This window comes from Cotesia glomerata, linkage group LG1 (assembly GCF_020080835.1).
Source record: "Cotesia glomerata isolate CgM1 linkage group LG1, MPM_Cglom_v2.3, whole genome shotgun sequence".
Lineage (NCBI taxonomy): Eukaryota > Metazoa > Arthropoda > Insecta > Hymenoptera > Braconidae > Cotesia > Cotesia glomerata.
In genome coordinates this window covers 18,333,812-18,361,309 of record NC_058158.1, presented here as the reverse complement: position 1 = coordinate 18,361,309, position 27,498 = coordinate 18,333,812, and the positions used below count along the sequence as shown (strand labels likewise).

The window sequence follows — 27,498 nt, the reverse complement described above, 5'->3', positions numbered from 1 at the left end:
ATTTTGAGCGCTTAAGTACAAAATGAGCGGGAAGTTGCAGGGATGGCCTTTAGGGTCAACTGTCGTCCTAATTTTTTTTACCTATAATTAATTCTTAGATTTGTCACTATATTATTATTTTAATCATTTTCAGAATGTTTTACAACTGAACGCAGTTAAAGAGTTTTTGAAATTTTTAATTAGTCGTCAAGTCTATTCAAATATTTTAATCTTGATACATGGGTCATTTCATGCCAAATCGACAAATTTTTTACCTGATTCCCTTCGATTTTGCTCAAAGTTTTCTATCTTTTTCTACCCCCTAACAAATATTTTTATGAATTATTTCAAATTTTTCTACTCAACCCAAAAAAAGTTACGAATTTTTGAAAAAAACCTCTTTTTTTCAAATCGCTAGAACGTCTTCAAAAATTGACCGATTGGGACCACACTAAATAGAAAATTTTCTTTTTTGGATGTAGTTTTTAGAAAAAAATACGAAAAAAATTTCAGAAACTGTCAGTTTAAAAGTCAAAATCAAATCACAATCAGTTACCATCCGAGTAGATGATAGCAATCTGATGCTAAATGATCATAATAGCAGATATTAAACTGATGCTAACGAGGATTGTCACGGGGCTCCTTCATTACCCGTTGAAGGTCCTTGCCCTAGCCACGGTTAGTTATCGACAGATCACGGGGCGCTGTAGTCTAGGATGCTCGCGCAGTTTGAATAAAATTAACATAAGTTCCGGGGCCTAGAGAGTAAGCGTTCCGAGGGTGGGGATAATCCCACACAGAGGAAGAGTGAAGTTGTCGTACCGAAAGAAAACATTGTGAAGCCGGAGCCCAACACAGCTGCCTCATAATCCAACAAATATAAGGTAATTATCTTTGTTCCTTCGAACCTTTTTTGTGGAATGATATGATTATTCACTATTAATAATTTCTATTTATTTTGCTAGGCATTTAGCCAGCTTAATTAAAATAAATAATTGCTCTAACAGTACTGTTGTTACAGATTATAAACGTTGCCAAAAATTTCGAGAAGCAGTGCAAAAAGAAAGATAAGCAGTCAGCTCGAGCAGTGGAGATTGTTGTTGCAGACGCACCGGGACCCAAGTACGCGTTAAAAGAAAAACTACGAGAGTTGCCAGGAAATTATAACAATCCCAGGTACTGATAATTAACCTCTGTATAAATTTTTGCGTTGCTCGAGAAACTCCAGGCACCAGCCAGGTTCCGTTTTCCAATCACTAGATTAATTAATTGAATTTATTTAATAACTAAATTTATAATATCGAGTTTAAGAATAATTTAATTAAAATTTAAGATTAAGATAAATTTCCGAAATTTAAAATAATTTAAAATTAAAATCAAAGGAGGTTAAGATTATAAATTAAAATATTAAATAATTTAAGTTAAAATTAAAATAAAATTTATAAAATTAAAATTAATTTAAAATCAGATTAACGGTTAAAAGCAAAAGTAAAATCCGCTAAATAAATTTTAAAATAAATTACAATTAAATTAAAATTAACGCAAAATATTATTCAAGTTAAAATTAAATTAATAACTAAAATTAATCTCTAACAATTAAAATAATTCTAAAAGGTAGAAGTAAAAATTACAACTAAAATCAATATTCAAAATTTAAAATAAATTATAAATTAGTAAATTAAATTTAGAGAACTACAAAAATCAAAATTATAATTAAATTAAAATTGTTTAAGACCTCGATAAATAAATTTTTCCAAGTTCCAGTAAAAACTTATTGAGAAAAATTATAATAAAATTTTGACCTTGGAAAATTTAGCTAAGCTAATATTCCTATCTCAAATCCATTCTGGAATTCAAGACGGACGCTAAGCCGAATATTCAGGAAGATTAAATTCAATCTCAATGAATCTAAAATTTTTGGTTTCAAGAAAGTTTCTGTGATAAATTATTAACAATAATAAGATTGAAAATTTAAATTTAATTATTTATCGAAGTCAAGGTTAGGAACCGGGAGAATTTGAATTTGATTTCAGGAAGGTATATTCTGAAACGCGAGTATTGAGGAATGTTGTTAATTAAAATTAAGTGAGTTATTTTAAATATTGTTAATTAGAAATAAGCGTCCTAGTCGAAATAAGTGTCCTAGTCGACTTCAGGTTCCTTAGTCCCGTAGTGAGGGTCCGGGCGACAGCGAACGGGCTGAGGACGGTTTGAACCTTGGGCAGGGGTCCAGGCGACCACCCAAGGTCAGATCTAGAGTCATAGAGCGTGAGGGTCCGGTGGACAGCGCGACGTAATTAGTAACTGCAGCATAGACGCTCCATATGAGGGTGCTGTCAGGATTAAGTAAAACTTCGATAGGAAACTGCAGTATAGACGCTCCATGAGAGGTTACTGTCAGGAATAAGACATTTTGATATTATATAAGAGTGTGTGTGTAAGTTAATATTCAAAACTTTGTAAAAGTAGAGAATAAATTTGAGAATTTAATTTAAAATTAATTGTTATTATTTTCGTCAACCTAACTATAATTTCTCTCGACCCTAAGATATCTCTCATTGCTTGGACCGGTTCTGGAAACCGTGATAAAAATTCCAGTGGCGCCCTTAAATTTTAAAAATAAAACAAGGGGCGACCAAGTAGCAGGAACCTTCCGTTACAGTATCTACACCAACAGTTGGTCCAATACGGTTTACATAAAAAAAACACCAATTTGGATAACAGTACGTCACAACACTAAGCACAAAACCTAACCTTTTTAGAATTCGTGATCACTAGAACAGCTTCTGTAAATATGTTTGTTTATGATTATAAAATTTATTTTTCCCCCCCCGGGGTACAACAACCAGTACCTTTTTGGTCAACTTTTTTCTGCAGTCGCCGAAAATTATAATTGACGTGTCATTCGATTCGAAATGGGATCTAAATGATTTTTGAAAAAAATGAAGTTCCGCTTGCAAAAATTGCAAAGGTTATTAAGAATTAACTGAAAAAAAGGAGGTTTAGTTTTTTACAAATATCTTAAAAACTAATAAAGACTTAAAAAATTTTTAAAAAATTCAAAAAGAGGAGGGAATTTTGTAGAAAAAAGTCTGGACTCCCGGAACTGTAGGACCAATATTAACCCTTCATTGGTCGAGCTTTTTTCAGTTTCTCGCTCGCACTATAGCGAGTCTCTATAGGTTGAGTAGTTGTTAGGCGGCGATTCGCTCACAGCGCGACCAACGAAGGATGAATAAATTTCCTAGAGGGATGAAAATACGGCCGAAAATGGGTGCTCTGGCTTGCGTAAGCTATGACTACTTTGAACACTTGATTAATAAAAATTATTTTAACATAATAAATGTAAAATTTAAGAAATGAAAAAAATAAGGGGCTTACTGGATAGATAAATGAACAATAATCTGCCTGAAAAAATTTCTATCACAATTTTTCAATTAGTTATGCAATTGTTAATTAATAATTTTTTTCTGCTTGAACATGTACATTGCAACTGTGATAATTGTTAAACTATAACTATTTGAGATTTTTTTCCTCTCTTGGAGCAATTCTTGAAAGGCTTCAGAATAGATCCCCTTTCAAAAAATTAAAAAATTTTTATTTTTCAATTTTTTATTAATGATTTTTGTTGTTGCAAAATTAATAACTTAAATTAATCATCAAATTGAGTCAGAAGCTGCACGGAAATAACTTTTTTAAATTTTTACCTTTTATTGTTTAAAAAATTGTTATAAACAAATGCGTTGTTCATAAGATGATTAAAAATTTTTTTATGAAATTTCAATCTTTGATACAAATAATGATTTTTAAACGAAAAATGTCACCAGGTATTCACATGCGCGGTTAGTGTTGTTCCTCCCATGTCCACAGCGAATGGTTTTGGGAACCATTTTTGACGTGTCAAAACGACCATCTCGGTTTTCTGTTTGGCGAGTTTCAGGTGATGCTTATCAAGCCAAGTCGCGACGGCGCCAATGGTTTCTCAAACTAGCAGTTCGACCTCTTCTACGCTGTCCACCACTATAGTGGCCGCAACGTCGTCTGCAAAGTCTGTTAGCTCTACTAGCTCTGGCAACGGGATTTCAAAAAGCTCGTCGTAGTCTGCGTTCCATAGATCGGGCCCCATTAATGAGCCTTGTGGCACGCCAGCCGTTATAGCGTATTCTTATGGGCCTTCTGTAGTTTCCACTATTAGCTTTCTATCGTCAAGGTAGTTGTCGACTAGTGCCAGGTTTTCTGGCTTCGCGTCAAACTTGTGCTCCAGAGCGTCTAAAATGTCTCCCCAGTTTGCGCTGTTAAATGCGTTTTTGACATCTAGCGTGAGAAGAAGGCGTACTTTACGAGCTTTGAGGCTACCCGACCATGCTTTTGTTGCTGTCTTTATGACTTTCTCAATCGCTCCGACTGTCGAACAACCTTTCCGGAAGCCATGCTGGTTGGTGGCAAAACCTCCAGCACGGTCTATGTAGTTGCGAAGTCTCCCTTGTATGAGCTTCTTGAGCAATTTTCCAGCAATGTCTAACATACAGAGTGGTCTAAACGACGAAGGTGTTATGGGGGTTCCCTTACCTTTGTCTAAGAGAACCAATCTCTGCCGCTTCCAGACCGCGGGAAACGTGCCAGTTGCCAAGCATGCGTTGTAGGTGTTCAAGAGTATGTCTGGGTATTCCAGGGCTACAATCTTGATCGCCGATGCCGGGACGCCATCAGGTCCAGGTGCCTTTCCTGTTTTGAGTGACTTGGCCGCGTCTTGTAGTTCCTTAATTGTGAAGGATGTTACTTCGCTGTTTTTTGCGTAGTGTTTCTTCTCCTGCGGCAGGTGTTTGGGGAAAAGCTCCACTACAATGCTGTCCATTAAGACAGGAGACTTCAGCGCTTCTGGTGAAGCCGTTCCAAGTCGTTTGGTGACAATTTGGTAGGCTTTACCCCAGTTGTCCTTGTCGAGATCATTACAGATCTCTTTCCATAACATCACTTTTCTTGTTTTGATGGCTCGGATTAGCGTCTTTTTGGCCTGCTTGTACTCTTTTGAATACAAGTCTTGGCTTGGGGAGCATTTCGCGGCTCTCTTTGCGCGGCGACGTAACTGATGGCATATTTTGCGAAGTGCTGCTATGTCTGTTGACCACCAATACGCCGGCCTGTGGAAACTCTCATTTTTAAGCCGCGGTATAGAGGCGTCACATGCGGCAACAATCTCCTTCATCGTATTAAGCACTGCCTTTTCCGTCTCGCTGCAGGTATCCGGAGTCGGGTTGTTCTGAAAGATAGACCAGCTTCGTGCAAGTGAGGCTCGCAATGCCTCTGGATCACGCCTCTTTGCATTCCACTTCCGCTTAGAAAGGTTGCGTTGTGAATCCGGAGCAGATGCCAATCCATCGTTGAATGTCACGAACTGGTGATCACTGCCACTGTATTCTTCGGATACAGTCCAGTCTTCGATCATGTTGGCAGTTCTTGGAGTCGCCAACGAAATGTCGAGGATAGACTCTTGGTACCCTGGTCTTCTAAAGGTCGTGGTGCTCCCGGTGTTCAGCACTATGAGGTCGAGTCTAGCCGCGACGTCAGCGACCTCGTTACCTCTGGTGTCGGAGAAAGCAGCGCCTCACTCAGCCAATTTAGCGTTGAAGTCTCCGGCGACGATGACTTCGCCGTCGAACTTAGTGACCGCATCTTCTATATTTGCCAGTTTCTGTCGGAACACACTAATCCCTTCGTTAGGTGAGAGATAGACGCACATGAAGTAGGTTGTGGGGGTTTGAATCCAGACAAAACCTGCTCCACTTCCGCTGTTGTTGCGGTAACGTTCTTTGTATTCACAATCCAAATTGCTGCCGTGCCAGTTTCGTCTGCGAACCATGTTTTACCTTCGATGTTTAAATATTGCTCGCAGATAAAGCAGACGTCGATTTTATCTTCAAAGACACGCTGGCGCAGCAGGTTTTGCGCCAAGGCGCACCTATCCAGGTTGCCTTGTAGTATGCGTGTCATTTCTGCCCTTTCTTGGCTTCTGCAAGTGCTGTGCGGAATGCCTTGCAAGCTCTAGTGCCATAAATATGGCATAGATCCTGGGCATCTTTGTCCGGAGCACAAAGGAAGCATTTTGGCTTCTCCGTGCAGTTTACGGCCTTGTGGTTCTCTCCGCCACATTTGTAACAGCACCTGCTTCTGTTTGGTCCCACACACTGGCGTGTTTGGTGTCCAAAACTAAGACATTTAAAACAACGGGTTACTTTGCAACTGGGCGTATATGACAGTTCATCCAACCGATCATTACATGGGCCTTGTCAAGGGCCTTAATCGCAGTGGCCTCGTCTACTTTGCAGAAGGCTGCCCGATTACCTCGAGATGTAGGTTTTGTCAAATTTACCCGTTTAACCTCCAGGTTGTCAGTGAATTCACGTTTGAGTGCTTCATGGACTTCGCTCTCGGTGAAGATTTCATCCAAGTCAAGGATCTCGATCGTTGTTGTTGGTGTCAGCATCTTGGCCGTGCCGATGTTTGCAGTGGCTGACTTTACTGCATCGGTGAAAGCCTTGCTGTCTTCGGTATTTCGATCCATTTCAAGGAGAACGTCTCCGTGTTTCGTCTTTTTAATAGACTTTATGACTACGCCCGTCTCGACAGGGCCTACCTTAACCTTGATATCCTTGAGGAGATCGGTGTATGTTCGCCCTTCAGCTGGTTGGAATGTCTGTATATATATATATGTGTGTGTGTGTGTGTGTGTGTGTGTGTGTGTGTGTGTGTGTGTGTGTGTGTGTGTGTGTGTGTGTGTGTGTGTGTGTGTGTGTGTGTGTGTGTGTGTGTGTGTGTGTGTGTGTGTGTGTGTGTGTGTGTGTGTGTGTGTGTGGATGTATATAAACCTCAGGTAGATTTTGAGAAATCTCAAAAAAACTACAAAAAAAAAATTTTTTTAATTTGGTTTTTTTGGAACAACTTTCAAACGACTTTCTCGATCAATTCCAAAAACTAATCAGCTTTTAACATCAAAAACCCACGTCGATTACTGTTAGTCCGGTCAAAATCAGTTGATTCGTTCGTGAGTTGACGAAAGAAAACCAAAAAAAGTGTTTTTTCGGAATTACTCCGAAATTTTTTGTTCTATAAATTTTAACTTTGTAACAGGGAAAATCGAACTTCCCGGGGTCATTATCGACCACTTAATTAACGCACGGTAGGTCAGGGTTTTCCCTTACCTTTCGATTTTTGACAAGTAGTTTCGACTTGTCACCGGGCGTGCTAATCGAAAGTCCCCACTACAGTCCCCGGAAAATGAAGCGCGGGAGCGAAGATAGGAAAGTTGGAGAGCACGAGGAGAGGTTATAAAAACGCCGGGTGTTGTGTCAAGACTCTTTTTCTTCCGGTGAAATTTTGCGAGTACGTTGGGTAACTGTGTTCCAGCGTGGGAGATTTTTCTGAGACAAGTAAGTAGTTGATTTCTTAAGGCTTCACGAATGGAACGAAGCGATTAAATTTTATTGTCTGGTATTTTTGTTAAAAATTACTTGTCGTTAGGCCATTTGGCTGACGATCTTCGTCTTATTCGAAATATTTATTTACTGGAATTTCTAGGATAAATTGATCGAGGATAAGATTGGGAGCTGGGTGTAATTTGGTGACACGAGTTTCTGGAGCTTTGGAAGTCAGCAGGCACAGTGGAGCTGATCCCGTCATTTTCTTTCTACTGGGAAAAGAATTCATCGCTGGAGTACCGGTTTCAGTTGTCAGGTATTTTGGGTTATTTTAGGCCAAATTAATTAATAATTTAATTAAGAGGCCAAAATAATTAAATTTAATTTCTTGAGCGGTCATCTTTTTATATTAACGAATTCGTACTTTAGTTTTTATTGTCAAGGTCAAGTAGTTAGTTTTGTCGCTGAACTTTTATATTTAATGGATAAATTGTTAATTTATTGGTAAAGAATTTATTAGTAATTTATTATAGGCCTGTTAGCTATAATAAATTAATTTTAGTTAGGAATTTTCGAGACAGAATTTAATTAAGAAATGTCGCTTAGAATTTATTTAAGGAGGATTAAGAATTAAAATCGAAGGTCGGAATTTTGTGTTAAGTAATTGTTAGGCGTAATTTTGGTAATTTTGGAAAATGCGAAGTTTTGAGATTCAGTTTTATTGGTAATTAAGATGTATGAATAAAGTAGAGAACTCTATAGAATGAAGTTAGCGTCGGTGGACGATTTTATATGGAAGTTAGGTAATTATGGTATTATATGGTATTCCGTTGGACGAGGGTTTAAGAAATTAAGAATCTAGATGCGTAATGGTCTATGATTGAATTAGGAAATTAAAGATAGATGCGTAATGGTCTATGTTGAGTTAGGAAATTAAAGATAGATGCGTAATGGTCTATGTTGAGTTAAGAAATTAAAGATAGATGCGTAATGGTCTATGTTGAGTTGAGAAATTGAAGATAGATGCGTAATGGTCTATGTTGAGTTAAGAAGTTACGAAGACAGATGCGTAATGATCTATGTTTAAAAGAATTTAATGATATTTAGTTGTAAGTTTTGGCAAGTGCCTGCATAGGTGAGAGGTTCTCACAATTAAGTGATTGATAGGTTAATTTTAAGGGCAATATTGTTAAGGAATTTTGTTAGAATTAAATTGTTTACATTGAATAAATAATTAAATCGTTAATAATTGTTTCTCAGTATTAATTTTACAGCCTTTCTCAACTTCTCACGACCCGATCTTTCCTTCTCATGCTCCCCGGTTTCTGGGACACCGAGTATAAAATCCCAGTGGCGCCCTTTTCAAAGAGGAAAGGGGTGACCAATTGGACAGGGCTAACCACCCCGTTACAACTTGAAGATTTTTCATGAAGCTTAAAAAACTGCGTCGAATGCCACCAACCGCGTGAAAATCGGTTCATTCATCCGAAAGATTGCGATTTGAAAATTCAAAAAATAGTGTTTTTATCAAACTGCATCAAACTTTTGAGCACGAAGAGCTCAAAAGCATCAAAAGTTATTTTTTTGAGCTCGGAGATCTCAAAATAATACACAAATTGTATTTATAAGGTCGAAGAGCTCAGAAACGCTATAAGTGCAATTTCAGTATAGAATTGGCGGAAAGTTGCAGGGATGGCCTTCAGGGTCAACCGTTTTCCTAATTTTTTTTTGTAGTTTTTTGCGATTTCTTAAAATCTACCAGTTCAAATCAGTCCAAATGGTATACAAAATCTAAGTTTGGTCAAGCCCTTTCGAAGGGCGTCAACCGCAATGAAATCGGTCAAGCCGTTCAGAAGTAATAAGAGGGTCACATACATACATACACACACTTACACATACAGACATACGGACATCATCGCGAAAACATTCAAGGAAGCGCTTCCTAGGACTTCAAAACGTCAAGATTTGATAAGAACTCGGTTTTCGAAAAACGGGGTAAAACAGGGTATAACTTCTCGATTTTTGAAAATTTTCAATTTTCTTCGTAGGAAGTTAAAAATTAGGAAAACGGTTGACCCTCAATGCTATCCCTGCAACTTCCCGCTAACTCTGTACCGAAACGCTCAATATTTTACGTATATTGTTTTTGAGCTCTTTGAGCTTAAAAATACAATTTTCGTATTATATTGAGCTCTCCGAGCTCGAGGAGATAGCTGTTTTATGCTTTTGAGCTCTAACTCTAGCTCAAAAGTCTGATAGACGTTTCATAAAACGCTACCTGATGAATTTTCAAACTGCAATAACTTATGAATGAATTAACCGATTTTCTCGCGGTTCACGGCATTTCAATGCAGTTTTCTGAGCTCTTAGGAGAATTTTAAAGCACAAATGCTGCGACTGAAAATTTCATAGAAATTCTGAAAAAAACAGCTTTTTCAACTTTTTTCGACAATGATATCTCACAAAAGAATTAACCGATTTTGGCCGGGCTGGTGGCGGTCGATGTGGTTTTTTAAGGTTAAGAGATAATTAGTTTTTCCAATTGATCGATATAGCAGTTAACAAGTTATTCCAAAAAAATCTTTTTAACTTCACGCTAAGAAAATTAAAAATTTTCAAAAATCGGGATTTTATTGTTTTTACCTCGTTTTTCGAAAATCGAGTTTTCATCAGATCTTAACATTCTAAGTTCCTAGGAAGCTATCCTGGCTATTCCTGCGATGGTGTCTGTATGTCTGTATGTATGTATGGATGTATGGATGTGTGTGTGTGTTTGTGTGTGTGTGTGTGTGTGTGTGTGTGTGTGTGTGTGTGTGTGTGTGTGTGTGTGTGTGTGTGTGTGTGTGTATGTGTAAACCTCTCATAACTTTTGAACGGCTTGACCGAATCGATCGCGATTGGTGCTATTCGAAAGGGTTCAACTAAACTTAGATTTTGAATGTAGCTTGGAACGTTTCGGACTGATAAATTTTGTGAAATCTTAAAAAATCTGCGAAAAAAATTTTTTTCAAGTGTGGTTTTTTTTTAATAACGTTTAAACAGCTTGACCGATCAATTCCAAAAACTAATCAGCTCTTAACATCGAAAAACCACGTCGATCGCCACCAAGCCGGTTAAAATCGGTTGACTCGTTCGTGAGTAATCGTGATGACGAAAGAAATCGAAAAAGCTTTTTTTTTTTCGAATTACACCGAAATTTTTGGTTCGATCAATATCTGTTTAAAAACGTGTCATAGAATTTGAAAGACTGCGTTAAATGCCGCCAACCGCGTGAAAATCGGTTCATTCATTCGAAAGTTATTGCGGTTTGAAAATTCAAAAAATATTGTTTTATTAAACTCCTATCAGATTTTTGAGCTCGGAATGCTCAAAACTACATGAAAATTATTATTTGAGCTTGAAGAGCTCAAAAACGTAATAAGTGAAATTTTGAGCGGTTAAGTATGAAATTAGCGGGAAGTTGCAGGGATGGCCTTTAGTGGTTTAGGGTCAACCGTTTTTCTAATTTTTTTTTTCAATTTTATTGTTGAGATTTCTTAAAATTTAGCGTTCAAAAGTTATAAGAGGTTTACACAGACAAACACACACACACACACACACACACACACACACACACCATCGCGGGAATATTCGGGGAAGCTTCGTTGGACTTCAAAACGTCGTCATCTGATGGTAACTCGGTTTTAAAAAGCGGGCTAAAACCAACTCCACGAATTTTTGAAAATTTTTTATTTTCTTAGAGGGAAGTTAAAAAACGAACTTGGTAAATAACTGCCTCCCTAGTACATATAATAGGTACATGTAATAATTATTTATAATAGTTACATATCATAAGCAAATAGAAAAAAAAATATAATATCAGTAAAATTTATCTTACGTAGTCGACTCTGTCTTCAGCAAGCCAATGGAAAGATTTCAGAAACAATAGCAACGTAAATAATGCTATAAACTTTGGACTGAAATCATCTCTGAAAACAGTAAAAGCCAAGCATGTTTCAGTGACTGCATACCATGCTTTTTCTACGAGATGCTGAAAGAAAATAATAACCAATTAAAATTCGATAAAAATTAAGAAGAATTTTAGAATAATTTTATAATATAATAGTAATAAATAGAAGAGCTTATTTTTATTTTTTTATAATTCAGTGCTTGTCTTAATAGAATTGTTCTTGAATATCGGCGCATAAAAATTCAAAACTATAAGTATAATACCATAAAAGGTTAGTTTCGCAATCATTTAAAAATTAACGATTTCTATATAATTAATTAAATTCAGGATATTGTAGACCAAAATGATGGTATGTTTTTCATTCCATTTTTTTAAAATGCGACGTTTTGTCGGTTTTATTCTGACATCATCAGGCACCTATGTGTTCCTGGGTAAAAAAATTATACAGTGTCCCAGAAGTCGCGCACCCCATTGTAGGGATCGAAAGAGAAAAATATTCTGAGACGAGAAGTCCTTAGCCATTTTTGAATCAGACGCATGGATAATTAATAATTAATTAATGAAAGTGACCAATCAGGAGCGCGTGACAGAAGAATGGAAAGTGAGTGGAAAGGCAGAAAGAGACGCGAGAGTAAGACGAGAGATCTGCTGCCTGCGTCTCGCGCAGTAGACCGAGAGTGGGGACGGAACAAATGTGGACGGCGGACGTACGTGATGCTAGGTGAATGTGTGAGATCGTGCGCTAGTGTGGGCTAGCGTCATTGTAACGGTAACAATGCACGTATGAATGTGAGTGAGGATATTTTTATTTTCTTTATTACAGGCACAAGATTTGACCAAATTCGACAGGAAAAAAAGGAGATTTTACTGAACTCAATCGGCACGACTGAATTTTGATTTTTAATTGAAATAATTGAAGAAATTTTTAATGAAGAATCAGTAGCGGGGCTCAGAAAAAGGCAGAGGGCAAAAGTTACTGGACTTTTTTATTCATTAGGAAAATTAAAGTAATTGTTGATTAAACAATCATTAACAAGGCACTGGGCGGCTGTGTCTGAATTTTTTTTTTATTTGAAGTAATTGAAGTAATCGTTAATTGAAAAATAGGTAGCGAGGGTCAGTTAGAGGCCTTGGGCAGCCATGACAAAATTTTGATTTTTAATTAGAATAATTAAAGTAACTTTTAAATAAAAAATAAGTAGCGAGGGTCAGTAAGAGGCACTGGGCAACTATGAATGAATTTTTATTTTTATTTCGAATAATAACAGTAATTTTTAATTTAATATTAAGTAGCGAGGGTCAGTGTGAGGCCCTGAGCGGCTATGGATGAATTTTTATTAGTATTTCGAATGATTAAAATAATTTTTAATTAAAAAATAAGTAGCAAGGGTGTGTCAGAGACACTGGGCAGCTTGGGATAAATTTTTATTTCGATCTAGAATAATTGAAGTAATTTATAAATGAAAAATAAGTAGCAAGGGTGAGTAAGAGGTACTGGGTGGCTATGAATAAATTTTTATTTTTATTCGGAAAAATAAGAATAATTTTCAATTGAAAAATATGTAGCGAGATTCAGTTAGAGGCACTAGGCGGCTATGAATGAATTGTTATTATTATTTCGAATCATTCAAATAATTTTTAATTGAAAAACAAGTAGTGAGGGTAAGTACTAGCCCCTGGGTGGCTATGAATGAATTTTTATTTTTATTTGGAATAATTAAAGTAATTTTTAAATGAAAAACAAGTAGTGAGGGTCAGTGAGAGGCAATGAGCAACTATGAATTAATTTTAGTTTTTAATCGGAATAGTAAAAGTAATTTTTAATTAAAAAATAATTAGCGAGGGTCAGTTAGAGGCACAGAGCGACTATGGATGAATTTTGATTTTTATTTCGAATAATCAGCGTAATTTTCAATTGAAAAATAAGTACCGAAGGTCAGTTAGAGGCCCCGAGCGGCTATGGATAAATTTTTATTTCCATTTCACATAATTAAAGTAATTTTTAATTGAAACAAAAGTAGCGAGGGTCAGTTAGAGGCCCATTCAGAAAACCACCCAGAGCCTCAACTTGACACTTACCACTAATTTTTCACATGAAAATTACTTTAATCATTCTAAATAAAAATAAAAATTTATTCATAGCTGCCCAGTGCCTCTTAATTATCGTTCCTACTGGTTCTTCAATCAAGAATTATTTTAAGTATTGTTAATTGAAATGAAAATTCCTTCCCAGCCACCCAGTGTCTCTTACACAACCTCCCTACTTATTTTCTGAATAAAAATTACTGTAATCATTCGAAATAATAATAAAAATCCATTCATAGCCGCCCAGGCCCTCTAACTGATCCTCGCTACTTATTTTTCAATCAAAAATTATTCTTATTTTTCCGAATAAAAATAAAAATTTATTCATAGCCACCCAGTACCTCTTACTCACCCTTGCTACTTATTTTTCATTTATAAATTACTTCAATTATTCTAGATCGAAATAAAAATTTATCCCAAGCTGCCCAGTGTCTCTGACACACCCTTGCTTGGGATAAATTTTTTGACGTTCATTCATATGTTTATTAATAAATAATTCTTTTTTTATTAATTGCCGTAAATATTATAGTACAAACGCAAACTTTTCTGAAAATTAAATTATCCATAATGTGAGAATTATTTTTATTTAAACGAGATATTTAAAAGATATCCATTTATAAAAATTACTTTTTTTATTAATTTCGCAATTGATAAGTTTCCAATTACACAAAAGTTTATTTATTTATTTAGATTTTTTCAATTTATTTCAAATAATCATATTTCCAGTAAAAGAAATTTTCAAAAATAGAGATTTACTTTTCTTCAGTTGGCCAAACTTACTGATTTACTAATAAGCCATTTTCTTAATTTACGGCTTTCTATTTATACTTTTTTCCTATTTTAGGGATGTTCTTTTATAATTTTTTCCTTTAACATCAAAGTACATTATTATTAATTTCCAAATTAATCTTTAGAGATTTCCATAAATTCATTTTCCCATTACTACAAAAGCAACACTGACCGGGAGGAATTAATGTCTCGCATAGTAACTTATGAGCATGATAAAACTGCGTCGAATGCTGCCAACCGCGTGAAAATTGGTTGATCCATTCAAAAGTTATTGCGGTTTGAAAATTCCAAAAATAGTGTTCTATGAAACTTCTGTCAGACTTTTGAGCTGGGAGAGCTCAAATGCATAGAAATATTATTTCTTTGAACTCAGCAAGCTCAAAATATCACATAAATTATATTTTGAGCTCAAAAATCTCAAAAATGTCATAAATACAATTTTAAGAGCCCAGGTATAGAATTAGCGGGAAGTTGCAAGGATGGCCTTTAGGGTGAACCGTTTTTCTAATTTTTTTTGAAGTTATACTTCTTTTGGCGCGTTAGGCAAGAATGATGAGGGTAAATTTTTACGATGCGCGCGCACACCGTCACGAAAAACCGACACCCTGAAGTTAGCTACTCAACATTTTAGTTTTTTAAAGAAAGTAACCAACAAATTAAAAGTAAGTACATCTACGTATGTTTGCGTGAGAACTGGCAACTTTATTCACGATATTTCATATAAATTTTCAACTTCCCGCTAAGAAAATTGAAAATTTTTAATAATGGGAAGTTATTGATTTCGGTCCGATTTTTAAAAGTCGAGTTTTCATCGGATGTCCACGTCTTAAGGTCCCAGGAAGCCATTCTGATCATTCCCGCTGAGGTGTCCGGCCGTGTGTGTGTGTGTCAATAAATTTTTGTCGTACGGTTTCTCAAAAACGAATCAACCGATTGAGTTCTACGACACGTCATTCGAAAGGGTCTATCAAAACGTAGATCTGATTAGATTTAAGAGTTAATTCATCAAGCCATTCCAAAGAAATTAAAAAAAAAGTTTGAATTTTTATGTTTTTTAAAAATAACTTTAAAGCGTAAGAAAAAATCATAATGAAGCCATGTATACATTTTTTTGCTTAAAAACTGCGTTGAATGCTTTTTTTAAAATGAAAATCGAACGACGCATTTAAAAGTTATGGTTTAGAAATTCACAAATTAATTTTTTTCGGTATTTTTTTAAGATATTTTCTAGTTTCTTCAACCGATCAATAAAAACCTGTACATTTTCTTTTTGTGCTTTAAAAACTGCGTCGAATGCTTTTTTAAAAAAGAAAATCGAACAACACATTCAAAAGTTATCGTTGATTAATAAATACATTTTGAGCTCGAAGAGCTGTGAAAAACTGTGCTTTGAGCTTGAAAAGCTCAAATATTAATCAAAAAACACATTTTAAGGTGCTTGAAATGCAAACTTAGCAGGAAGTTCTAGGGTTGGCCTGCACGGTCAACCGATTTCCCGATTTTTTAATTATGTAGAAATAATTTTTTTATATTTAAATAAACTTGTGTAAGACTACTTATGTGCTGATAAGGGTATGAGTATATCAGACTATATGAATCCATATCAAGTTATATCAACCCTGATCAGGGATTTTTTTTCAAGTTTATCAAAGTATATATAACTTCATAAAGTTATATCAGGCTATATCAGGACCTATTAAGATATAATGTAATAGTTATTTATGTACCTTGGACGAGCCACGCGCCAATACGGTCGAGGTGATAAGTATTTTCAGCAGGGGTAGTATAAAACCGAGGCTCTATAAGGTCGATAGTATAAAGCCGATTTTTAAAAGTTGAGTTTTCATCGGATGTCCACGTTTTAAGGTCTCAAGAAGCCATTCTGATTATTCCGGCCGTGTGTGTGTGTCTCAATAAATTTTTGTCGCACGGTTTCTCAAAAACGAATCAACCGATTGAGTTCTACGATACGTCATTCAAAAAGGTCTATCAAAACGTAGACGTGATTAGAATTAAGAGTTAATTCATCAAGCCATTCCAAGAAAATTTAAAAAAAAAATTTGAATTTTTATGTTTTTTAAAAATAACTCCAAAGCGTGCAAAAAAATCATAACAAAACCATGTATATATATTCATTGTTCTTAAAAAACTGCGTCGAATGCTTTTTTGAAAATAAAAATAGAACGACGCATTCAAAAGTAATAGTTCTTTAAAAATTCGTAAAATTTTGTTTTTCGGTATTTTTTTATAATATCTTCAAGATCTCTCAACCAATCAAAATAAACCTGTACATTTTCTTATTGTGCTTTAAAAACTGCGTCGAATGCTTTTTTAAAAAAGAAAATCGAACAACACATTCAAAAGTTATCGTTGATTAATAAATACATTTTGAACTCGAAGAGCTCAAAATGTGAAAAACTGTGCTTTGAGCTTGAAAAGCTCAAATATTAATCAAAAAACACATTTTAAGGTGCTTGAAATGCAAACCTAGCAGGAAGTTCTAGGGTTGGTCTGCACGGTCAACCGATTTCCAGATTCCTTTAATTATGTAGAAATAATTTTTTTATGATATTTAAATAAACTTTATTTAACTAGATAAAATGCGTTATAATAGAACTTTCAATGTATTAAATACCTTTTTTTTTTATTATAAGTGTCGTTTTTTCTACAAACATAGGATAACGCGATAGATAAAATATTTAGAAAGATTTTCATCTTGTTACGCCAAAGAAGTATAACCTAACGTGCGTACATAAGTACACACACACTTTTTTTTTTATTTCATTAAAAATTCTCAAAGTAAATAAAAAGATAGGCAAATGAGAATTTTCAGTAAATACTCGGGATGAAAAATTTGAAAAAAAAAATTAAATTATTGTAATTTTGTTTATTTCAAAGTAAAATCATAAAAAATTAATCAGATTACATACAATCAACAGAGATCCATCATTTCAATACTTTTCAGAAGAGTTTATGACTTACAGCAAGTGTTGAATTTTTTTCATAGTTTTAAGGTAAAAGCCCCAATAGATGATCATGTACCAGTATATGATCACTCCATGTATTTGTATACCTATATTTGTGAATATAGATATACAAATACATGGAGTGATCATATACTGGTACGTGATCATCTATTGGGGCTTTTACCTTAAATGAAAAACCATAATACTTTTTGTTTATGACAAATGTAATAATAACTACTGTTTTTTTAATTGCACGGAAAAAAAAATTTCGTTCTGGTAACGTAACTGTAGAGTTACCACAACTATACACAGTTTACTGTTCGTTGTAGAGTTACAGTAACAAAATTTTATTTAGTTCTAATAACTCAATGTTGTTGAGCTCTCAGAGCTCTACGGGATTTTTCTCAGAGCCAAACGGTATAGTTGGGAGCGCTCTACGTTGCGCAGTAGTGGAGTGCGCTGACATATTTCATAACCTTCTAAAATGGCAAACAGAATTATTTTGTTACTCATCCATATTATTAAAAATATATGAGAACAATTAAGTTTCCAGTTTATTTATTTAAGGAAATAGGTTTTTTTTTGTCAAATTGAATTTCGTTAAGACCCCATTTAAAACAAAATAAAATTTGTTTTCGTTTATTTATTTTTTCTTGCGCATATACGGTAGTGATTTTATGTCCAATATTTATTGATATAATTAAGAAAATAAGATAATTTTGTGACGACCATATTTTTATTTTACAAATAATTTTTAGTTGTAATATAAGTTCTATTATTATTTTATTTCTATTATAATACTATTCTTATTTGTCATATACAATTATTGTTGGCAATATAAATTAATTCTGCCGCATGTATTTATTAAATTATCAATGCTAAATCGTAAAAAAAAATTATTAAGCAGACTTCCAAAAATTTGTTATAGTCTCAGAACGATCTTGTAGACTTGTGAGAGGTAAATAACGTTTAGCTCTCAGAGCTCAACGATGTAGAGTTGCAGGAGCCAAACGGTATTGTTACTATGAGAATATGTTAATCTACTGGAACTTTTTACAACTAACTAACTACTATAGAGTTTCTATAGCAAAATTTTTTTCTTCGTGTGGGAAATTTTTTTCAACAATTCATTAGTTAATAAATTATAATTCATTTTCAACTTAACTTTCAACATATTTTCTATACCTCTAATATTTTCACTGTAATTCTACAAATTTGGATTCATTATTAAGGATTTGAGTTTTCTATTAGACGAAAATTTTAATTTCAAAATTGCGGCAAAATTGTTTATTATCAAAAAAAATTATCATGAGATATTTTTTTTTTAAATTAAATTTTAAGCAATTTCTTTTCCAGAACTTATTTTATACAATTAATAATTTTACCGTAATTTCAAAATCAAAATTTTCATAATTATGAAAAATTTAATTAAATTAATTATATATTTGAAAATTTTATTTTTTTTCCTAAATAACTTTTAAAGAAATTTATAATTTTTTTTTAATGTTTACTTTTAAAATGTATTTGAAAAATTGCACTCGACGAAACTTGCTATTATGCGGCTTCCAAGTGGAAGAGTTTGGCAAAACGAAACCCTATTGATCAGCTATCGACCGGGGTTGGAAAATATGAAATTCTATTAAAAAATGGGGGTTGATCGTAGAGGGGTGAAAAATTGAGAGTAATATGAAATTTTTTATTCTAAGTCATCACAAAATAAAAAAAAAAAATTAGGATGACGGTTGACCCTAAAGGCCATCCCTGCAACTTCCCGCTCATTTTGTACTTAAGCGCTCAAAACTACACTTTACGTTTTTGAGCTCTTCGAGCTCAGAAAAATATTATTTTTGTGTCAATTTGAGCTCTTCGAGCTCAAATCTCTAATAGCAGTTTAATAAAACACAATTTTTTGAATTTTCAAACGGCAATAACTTTTGAATGAATAAACCGACTTTTACGTGGTTGGGAGCATTCGACGCAGTTTTTGAAGCTCCATAAAAAATTTTCAAGATTAAATCTATCGAGCCAGGAATTTCGAAGTAATTCCGAAAAGACACATTTTTCGGTTTTCTTTCGACAACGAACGAATCAACTGATTTTGACCGGGTTCTCGGTGATCGACGTGGTTTTTTTATCTTAAGAGCTGATTAGATTTTGGAATTGATCGGTCAAGCTATTTAAAAGTAATTCCACAAAAACCACATTTAAAAAAATTTTTTTTTGTAGTTTTTTGAGATTTCTCAAAATCTACCGGTTCGAATCGGTCCAAATAGTATTCAAAATCTAAGTTTGGTCAAGCCCTTTCAAATAGCACCAACTGCGATTAAATCGGTCAAGCCATTCAAAAGTTATGAGAGGTTTACATACGGCCACACACACACACACCCACACATACATACATACATACATACATACATACATACATACGGACATCATCGCGAAAACATTCAGGGAAGCTTCCTAGGACCTCAAAACGTCAAGATCTGATGAGAACTCGATTTTCGAAAAACGAGGTAAAACCAAATAACTTCCCGATTTTTGAAAATTTTCAATTTTCTTAGCGGGAAGTTAAAAATTTTGCCAAAAAATTAAATTTTTTAATTAACAAATAAAAAATAAGGGTTGATTGTAGAGGGGTGAAAATTTAGGGTTGTATGTATTTTTGTATCCTGTATCATAAAAAAATAAAAACAAAAAATTTTGTCTAAAAACAAAAAAAAATTAGGAAAACGGTTGACCCTGAAGACCATCCTTGCAACTTCCCGATGATTCCATACTTAGGCGCTTAAAATTACACCAATGATATTTTTGAGTTCTCCGAGCTCAAAAATACAATTTCATGTGTTATTTTGAGCTCTCTGAACTCAAAGAGATTGCTTTCTTATGCTTTTGAGCTCTTCGAGCTCAAAAGTCTGATAGAGATTTGATAAGACACTATTTTTTGAATTTTTAAAACGCAATAACTTTTGAATGAATAAACCGATTTTCACGCGGTTGGCAGCATTCGACGTAGTTTTTTAAGCCTCACAAAGAATCTCAAATTTTGAATTAATCGCAATAGGAATTTCGGAGTTTTTCCGAAAAGACACTTTTTTCGGTTTTCTTTCGTTCACGATATCTCTCGAACGAAACAACCGATTTTGACCGGACTGGTGGCGATCGACATGGTTTTTTGAGGTTGAGAGCTGATTAGTTTTTGGAATTGAACCATCAAGCCATTTAAAAGTTATTCCAAAAAAACCACATTTGAAAAAAATTTTTTTTTTCAGTTTTTCGAAGATTTCTCAAAATCTAATCATCTGAATCGGTCTAAATAGTTTTTAAAATCTAAATTTGGTCGAGCTCTTTCGAATGGCACCAACCGCGATGAAATCGATCAAGCCGTTTAAAAGTTATAAGCGGTTCACATACTTTCACACACACACCCACACACACACACACACACACACACACACATACACACACACACACGTCGGAAGAAGCCAAACTTCCACCGGGCGCATCCCCAGGTGGCGGATAGGGGAAGTCCTAACCGGTCGTAAGATCGGCGGATTGGGGCGAAATAAAATAGCCTTCGCGGACCAAATCAGGCATCGGAGCTGAAGAGTAACAGCCACCGTCCGTGTATCTTTGTGGGTCGGAGAAAGCTCGCTGTTCTTCGGAGCAGAGGGTAAGAGCGAAATAAAATAGCTCTCACGGTAAAAAACGAAAACTCCCCTTTCGGCAGGAAGGGTTGGTCACACCATCTGACCTAGAACACGTACGCAAGCGGATACGGTGACGCTGCTCGAAAGAGATGTGCGAAATGATCCTTATAGCGCGGTGTACGTGGTAACTCCCGGCATCTACGTGCCGCACCCACGGGAGCAAGAGGAAGCCGATGAAGGAAGCAGGTGCAGGGTCGAAGCGGTTGAGATTTCCCGCTTCAATGACCGAAAGCTCTTATAGCAATGGAGGTAGCTGTAAGAGTGATCACCCCTCCACTTTCGGAGGCATCGCGTTCGGAGACGACCTTTTGCTTTGGAGTATCACTCAAAATCATGGAAGAAACGAAAAAACAAGAAAAGGACAGGAGTATTAGTGGGCCTCACGCCCAAGAAGCAGCGATTACAGCAAGCGCTGAGATGAAGCGGACGCAAGCGCTGGAACGCCTCGAAAAGCTGACCAGCGAACTGCATGAGTTTGTCCAATCAAAGGTCAATATCCATAAAGAGGTAAAGGCCAAGGCAACCGGGGTAGTTAACGCCCTTCGAAGATTTAAAAAACTGGACGAAGAATGGCAGTCACCTCGACGACTCACTCCTCGTCTTACGCCGGAGAAGAGCAGTCAACTTACTGCGGAGATCGAAGAATCAATGGACACCGAAGGCGATGGTGATGGTGAATCTGATACTAAAGACGAAGGTCATACTTCCAACAAGTCTAACAAGATGAAGGACCGAAACTCCCCAGATGGAATAGATGGGCGATTGACGAAGAGAAAGGACTTAAAAGCAAGTCCTCCGAAAAACGTGATGAAGCAGAACGCCGAAAAAAAAGACGCGACTGATTGGAAAGATGTCCACACAAGGAAAGAGAAATGGAGGCTAGCCAAAGAACAGCTCCCAAAAGAGCCTTAAAAGATGCCCAGGCCGGAGCCTGAGCGCAAAAAACCGCTCAAATGGATCAGACCCGACGCACTGATCATCCGCCCGGCCGAGAAAGCAAAGTACGCCGAGATTCTGCGTCGCATAAAGAAGGACGTCCCTGATGAGCAGGTTCGCACAACGGTGGACAAGATCAACAAGACTAGAAGCGGGGACTTGCTGATTACGATTTCGCGGAAGAACGTGGAAAAAGGCCAAGGCCTGCAACAGACCATCGCAAACATTCTTAAGGAGGAGGCCAAAGTGATCTGCAAAGGGCCACAAGAAGACATCGAGATCCGAGACCTAGATGACACCACAACAAAGGAGGATATTCAGGCTGCCCTGCATACGGTAACCAAGGAGCTCTGCGAAATACCACCAGAGACAATCAAGATCCGTAAAGCCTACAGAGGTACCCAAACCGCTGTCGTGACACTACCGGCTGCAGCAGCTCAGAAGATATTAGAAGGAAGCGGTAAAATCCGAATTGGCTGGGTCAACTGCCGAATTAGAGCCACGAGGAAACCTACCCAATGTTACAAATGCTGGCATTTCGGGCACCACGGATCCCAGTGCAGAAGCAAGACAGATCGATCCAAGCTATGCATCAGATGCGGCTAAGAAGGACACAAGATTGCGGACTGTAAAAACCCAGCGAAGTGTGTATTATACGCGGAAAATAAGAGCGCAGAGAACGCTGCCCATCACGCCGGCACATACAGGTGCCCGGTATACAAAGAGGCACTCCAGAAAATGACAAGCAAGCAAACATGAGGATATTACAGCTTAACCTCAATCACTGTGAGGCCGCGCATGACCTGCTTGTACAGACCGTGCGTGAATTAGAGCTTGATTTAGTAATAATAGCAGAGCCATACAGACACCTGAATAACCAACCTTGGGAAACTGACAGCACCACCAAGACTGTCATCTGGTCCTGTGGCAAACTCCCCTTCCAGAGCATAGTGAGCAATGATAGCATCGGTTTTGTAGCAGCGTCTATTAACGACATCCATTTTTATAGTTGCTATGCACCACCTAGCCTTTCCATTGCCGACTTTACTGACTTCCTGGATCGACTGACCGAAGACGCAAAGCAATACTATCCAGTAGCTATAGCAGGGGACTTCAATTCCTGGGCGGTAGACTGGGGCAGCAAGCAGATTAATGCGCGAGGCAAGGCACTACGTGAAGCAATGGCCTCACTGGACGTGGTCCTTCTCAACATCGGTGAGACACCAACATATAACAAGGGAGAGGCTAGTTCGATAATAGACCTCACATTCGTCAGCAGCAGCTTATTGAAAGGAAACTATTCTTGGGAAGTCTTAAACACCTACACCGCCAGCGACCACAGTGCAATACTTTGGGAAATATCGGCTGGCCGGAACCCTCAAAGAGCAACTAGACAAACTAATGCAGCTGGATGGAAAGTGAAAGACTTTGACTCGGAAGCTTTGGTAGTAGCCTTAGACAGTGACTCGACCATCATCACAGAAAATGCTGTAGAGAAGACGAAGGACTTAATGACGAGAATTGCCCAGGCGTGCGACACCTGCATACCCCGTAAGCGTGGCATCAATAAAAGACCATCGGTGCACTGGTGGAATGATCAGATTAACGCCCTTCGCACAGCTTGTCACAAAAAGAGAAGATTATCACAGTGTGGCCACCGACGACCTAACTCTGCGGAGCTGGTCGCAGAATACAAAAAGGCCCGTCGAGATCTGAACAAGACCATCAAAGATAGCAAAAGACGCTGTTGGAAGGAACTCGTCGATGAGGTAGAAAAGGACCCATGGGGCAGACCGTATAGGGTGGTCATGACCCACCTGAAGCGCCAGCCAATGCCATCACCTACGTGTCCACAGCTCCTGGAAAGAATAGTTTCTACGCTGTTTCCTCGACAAAGTAAGTTCGGCTATTCTTCATTGCCAGTAAATCGAGAAGACATTCCACCTGTCACAGAAGAGGAACTGATGGAGGCGTGTAACCGAGTAGGGAATAATAAGGCGCCGGGATTGAATGGAATCCCGAATATTGCATTAAAAGCAGCTATTAAAGCAGCGCCAAATCTATTCTTAGATACCTACGATTCGTGCCTCAAAGAAGGGATTTTTCCTAGAAGATGGAAATAGCAAAGACTTGTACTTCTCCCTAAAGGGAATAAGCCACCCTACGAGCCATCATCCTACCGACCACTCTGCATGCTGGATACAGCGGGTAAGATATTAGAGGGTATAATGCACCAACGAATAGAAGCAGCCGTCGATCCACTCCTAGCAGAAGGCCAGTATGGTTTCCGGAAAGGACGATCAACGCTGGATGCGATCAACGTGGTGGTCGATACAGCTAAGGAGGCAATCGCTGGGAAGAGATGGGAACGTGGCAGAAAGAAGTATTGTTTAGTGGCTGCCTTGGACATCAAAAATGCCTTCAATTCCGCTAACTGGGACTGCATCATGCGAGCTCTCGAAGATAAAGAAGTGCCAGGATACCTGCGCAGAATGGTAGCAAACTACTTTACAGACAGAGTCCTCAAATATGACACGAAAAACGGTCCAAGGGAGTACGAAATAACCAGAGGAGTGCCGAAGGGCTCGGTTGTGGGTCCTTTGCTGTGGAACATCATGTATGATGGTCTCCTGAGAGTTGCATTACCATCAGAGGTGAAACTTGTTGCATATGCCGATGATGTAGCGGTAGTGATTGTCGCGAAACACTTGAAAGAGATCAATCTGGCTTTCGATATCACATTTAGCCGGATTAACCTATGGATGGAGATGATGAAGTTGGAGTTAGCCAAGCACAAAACTGAAGCTGTGCTCATCACCAGCAGAAAGATCGTGGAAAACATCAAGCTGAATGTCGGCGAGCAGGAGATCGCATCGCAACCATTTATCCGATATCTGGGGGTGACGCTGGATGCCCGACTAAATTTTAAGCAACAGGTCGAACGCGTAAGTGCTAAAGCATCAGCGGTGGTAACTAGTCTATCAAGACTGATGCCGAATGTTGGAGGCCCGAAGCAGAGCAGGAGACTATTGCTGTCGTCAGTAGTCACATCAGTGCTCACATATGGAATATCCGTTTGGGCAGACGCGCTGGAGACCCAAGAATCATGGAGGAAAGCTGGACCGGTCTACCGATTAAGTGCACTGAGAGTTGCAAGCGCCTTCTGCACAATATCCGAGGAGGCAGTGTGCGTCATTTCTGGAAATCTGCCTCTTAGAGTCCTAGCTGAGGAAAGACGTAACCTATACCACCGAAAGAGGTCATCTACTCTGAGCGCTGAAGAACTGAGAACTGAAGAGCGACAACATAGTATAGCAAGATGGCAACAACTATGGGATGCTGCGGAGAAGGGAAGATGGACTCATCGACTTATACCAAGGATTGACGTTCGGCTTAACCGGAATCACGGCGAGGCCAACAACTATCTGACCTAGATGTTGTCAGGACACGGCTGTTTCTGGGAGTACCTTCATCGCTTTAAGCACGATAATTCCCCAAAGTGTCCGTCTTGCCCAAGAGTTGCTCAAAATGCGGAGCACGTTTTCTTTGAGTGCCCTCGTTTTAACCCACAGCGTGATGAGTTAGAGAAGATCCTGAACAAGAAAATCACACCAGAGTCAATAGTAGAAGAAATGCTGTCATCCGAAGCTGCCTGGAACGCCACAAGCACGTTCACCACCGAAGTGCTTACAGAGCTGCGTTCCATTGAAAGAAAAAGGGCAAATGACAGAAACTAGAAGGAAGGAAAAATAACATCTTAGCCACCAGAAGGAATAGCAGCTAGATCCTCCCCTCACGAAGTAATGCCTGACGGCGGTTTCCATGAGGGATTAGAGGAAAGAAGAAAAGGGTTTTAGGGTTTAGTGGGTAGGGGCGTTAGCGTCGAGTTTTAGTATGACGCTGCGTCGAGTCGCCACATATCCAGGCCGAACAGCTATGCCTGGAATCCGTAAAAGGGATCCCCCCCCCCTAAGTTAAAAGTTAAAAAAAAAAAACACACACACACACGCACACACACACACATCAGACACCGTGACAACTTTGCGGGGATAGTCAGGGAAGCTTCCTGTGACCTTTAAACGTCGAGATTTGATGAAAACTCGACTTTTGCAAAATGGGGTGAAAACAATAACTTCCCGATTTTTGAAAATCTTCGATTTTCTTAGCAGGAAGTTAAAAATTTAGGGGTGGACCACCCTAAACATTTAGGGGGATGAAAAATAGATGTTGTCCGATTCTCCACCCTGGCCGATATGTGGGCTAAGATTCGCGAAAATTGGTCGAGCCGTTTCGGAGAAGTTCAATTACAAACACCGTGACATGAGAATTTTATATATTAGATTTGTAACATACCGAGTTCTATCACAGCTCAAACTTATCTTTTATATTTTTAAATATTAAAAACTTTAATTTATTTAGTGAGTTGAATTTTTTTTACTCCAGTGGGTATTTTGTGATTACTATAAAAAATTTTTTTTATATAAGCCTGTACCTAGGAAATTTTCGACAACCAACACAATACTTTTTCAAGATTCACTTTCCGGAACAGTCATAACTTTGATAAAATTTGAGTCTTTCATCAATTGCCGTATTTGAAGACCATCAAATATTCCACCTTTCAATTTTTCCATGCTAAGTTTCGAAAATTTTCTGCAAATGTAAGTAAAACAATCTCCGTCCTTGTTCAACGCTTTTACAAATTGCTTTATCATATCTAACTTAATGTGTAATGGTGGAAGTATGATTTCGTCTCTGCTCACCAGCAGCTCCCTTATTACATTGGCTTTACCGACAGTTAAAGAATTTCTTACAGACCAAACATCATGTTCCCAATAAAGTTGCTTTGCTCTACTGTCCCACACATAAATAAAGCAAGGGTATTTTCTGTATCCACTTTGTTGGCCAAGTAAATAATTAACCATTTTTAAGTCTACACAGATCGGCCATTGATGCTTCGAGTATTGAATTTTCTCTAAAACTTATTTTACATTTTCATATTCTTCTCTGAGTTTCGTTGAACGATCAATTGGAATTGATGCAAACTTATTTCCATTGTGCAATAAGACACATTTTAAACTTCTTTTGCAACTGTCAATAAAAAGGCGCCATTCAATAGATTTGTATTCTTTTAAACCCATGTCTAGAAGCAGCTTCGCGATATCATTACAATACACCAATCCTTCATTTTCACTAAAAAATTCTAATAACTGGTTTTCTCGCGTTCTGTATATTGTAATTGTTACTGTTGGTGCCATTAAATTTTTTTCTTTCAATCTTGAGGTTAATAGTTCTGATCCTTGTTTTGATAAATTGAGATCACGGATTAAATCACTGAGTTCATTTTGAGAAAATAATTTTGGCGTAGATGTTTCACCCTCCCATTGGGCATTCACTTCTACTGATAGACGATCCTGATTTCTGTGAATTTGGCAATATCATTATTTCTAAGGGCATGCGAATTACTTTTGAGACGTAAATAGGCCGAGGGAGACTTTTGCTGTGTAGAACCGGACATTTCGTAGACTGTAAGTCTAGGAATCTCCACGTTTGATTTCGATTGAAGCCTTTAACATCTACTAAGCAAAAATAACAATCATCTAAATGATTCGTAGGCTCCATCCAGATCATAAGAATACCAAAGTCTAATCCAGAACGTTCTTCTTTTTTCCATA

The 27,498-nt window shown here is 37.2% G+C and overlaps 1 protein-coding gene across 1 annotated transcript in view; it reads right to left on the bottom strand.

Moving 5' to 3' along the window:
- The window catches only part of LOC123263005 (E3 ubiquitin-protein ligase synoviolin A), a 233,649-nt gene that overhangs the window by 135,634 nt on the left and 70,517 nt on the right, over nt 1–27,498 (bottom strand). The window contains exon 3 of the mRNA XM_044725521.1: nt 11,272–11,424. Coding sequence (XP_044581456.1) covers nt 11,272–11,424 — 153 coding nt within the window. The remainder of the gene's footprint in view (nt 1–11,271; nt 11,425–27,498) is intronic.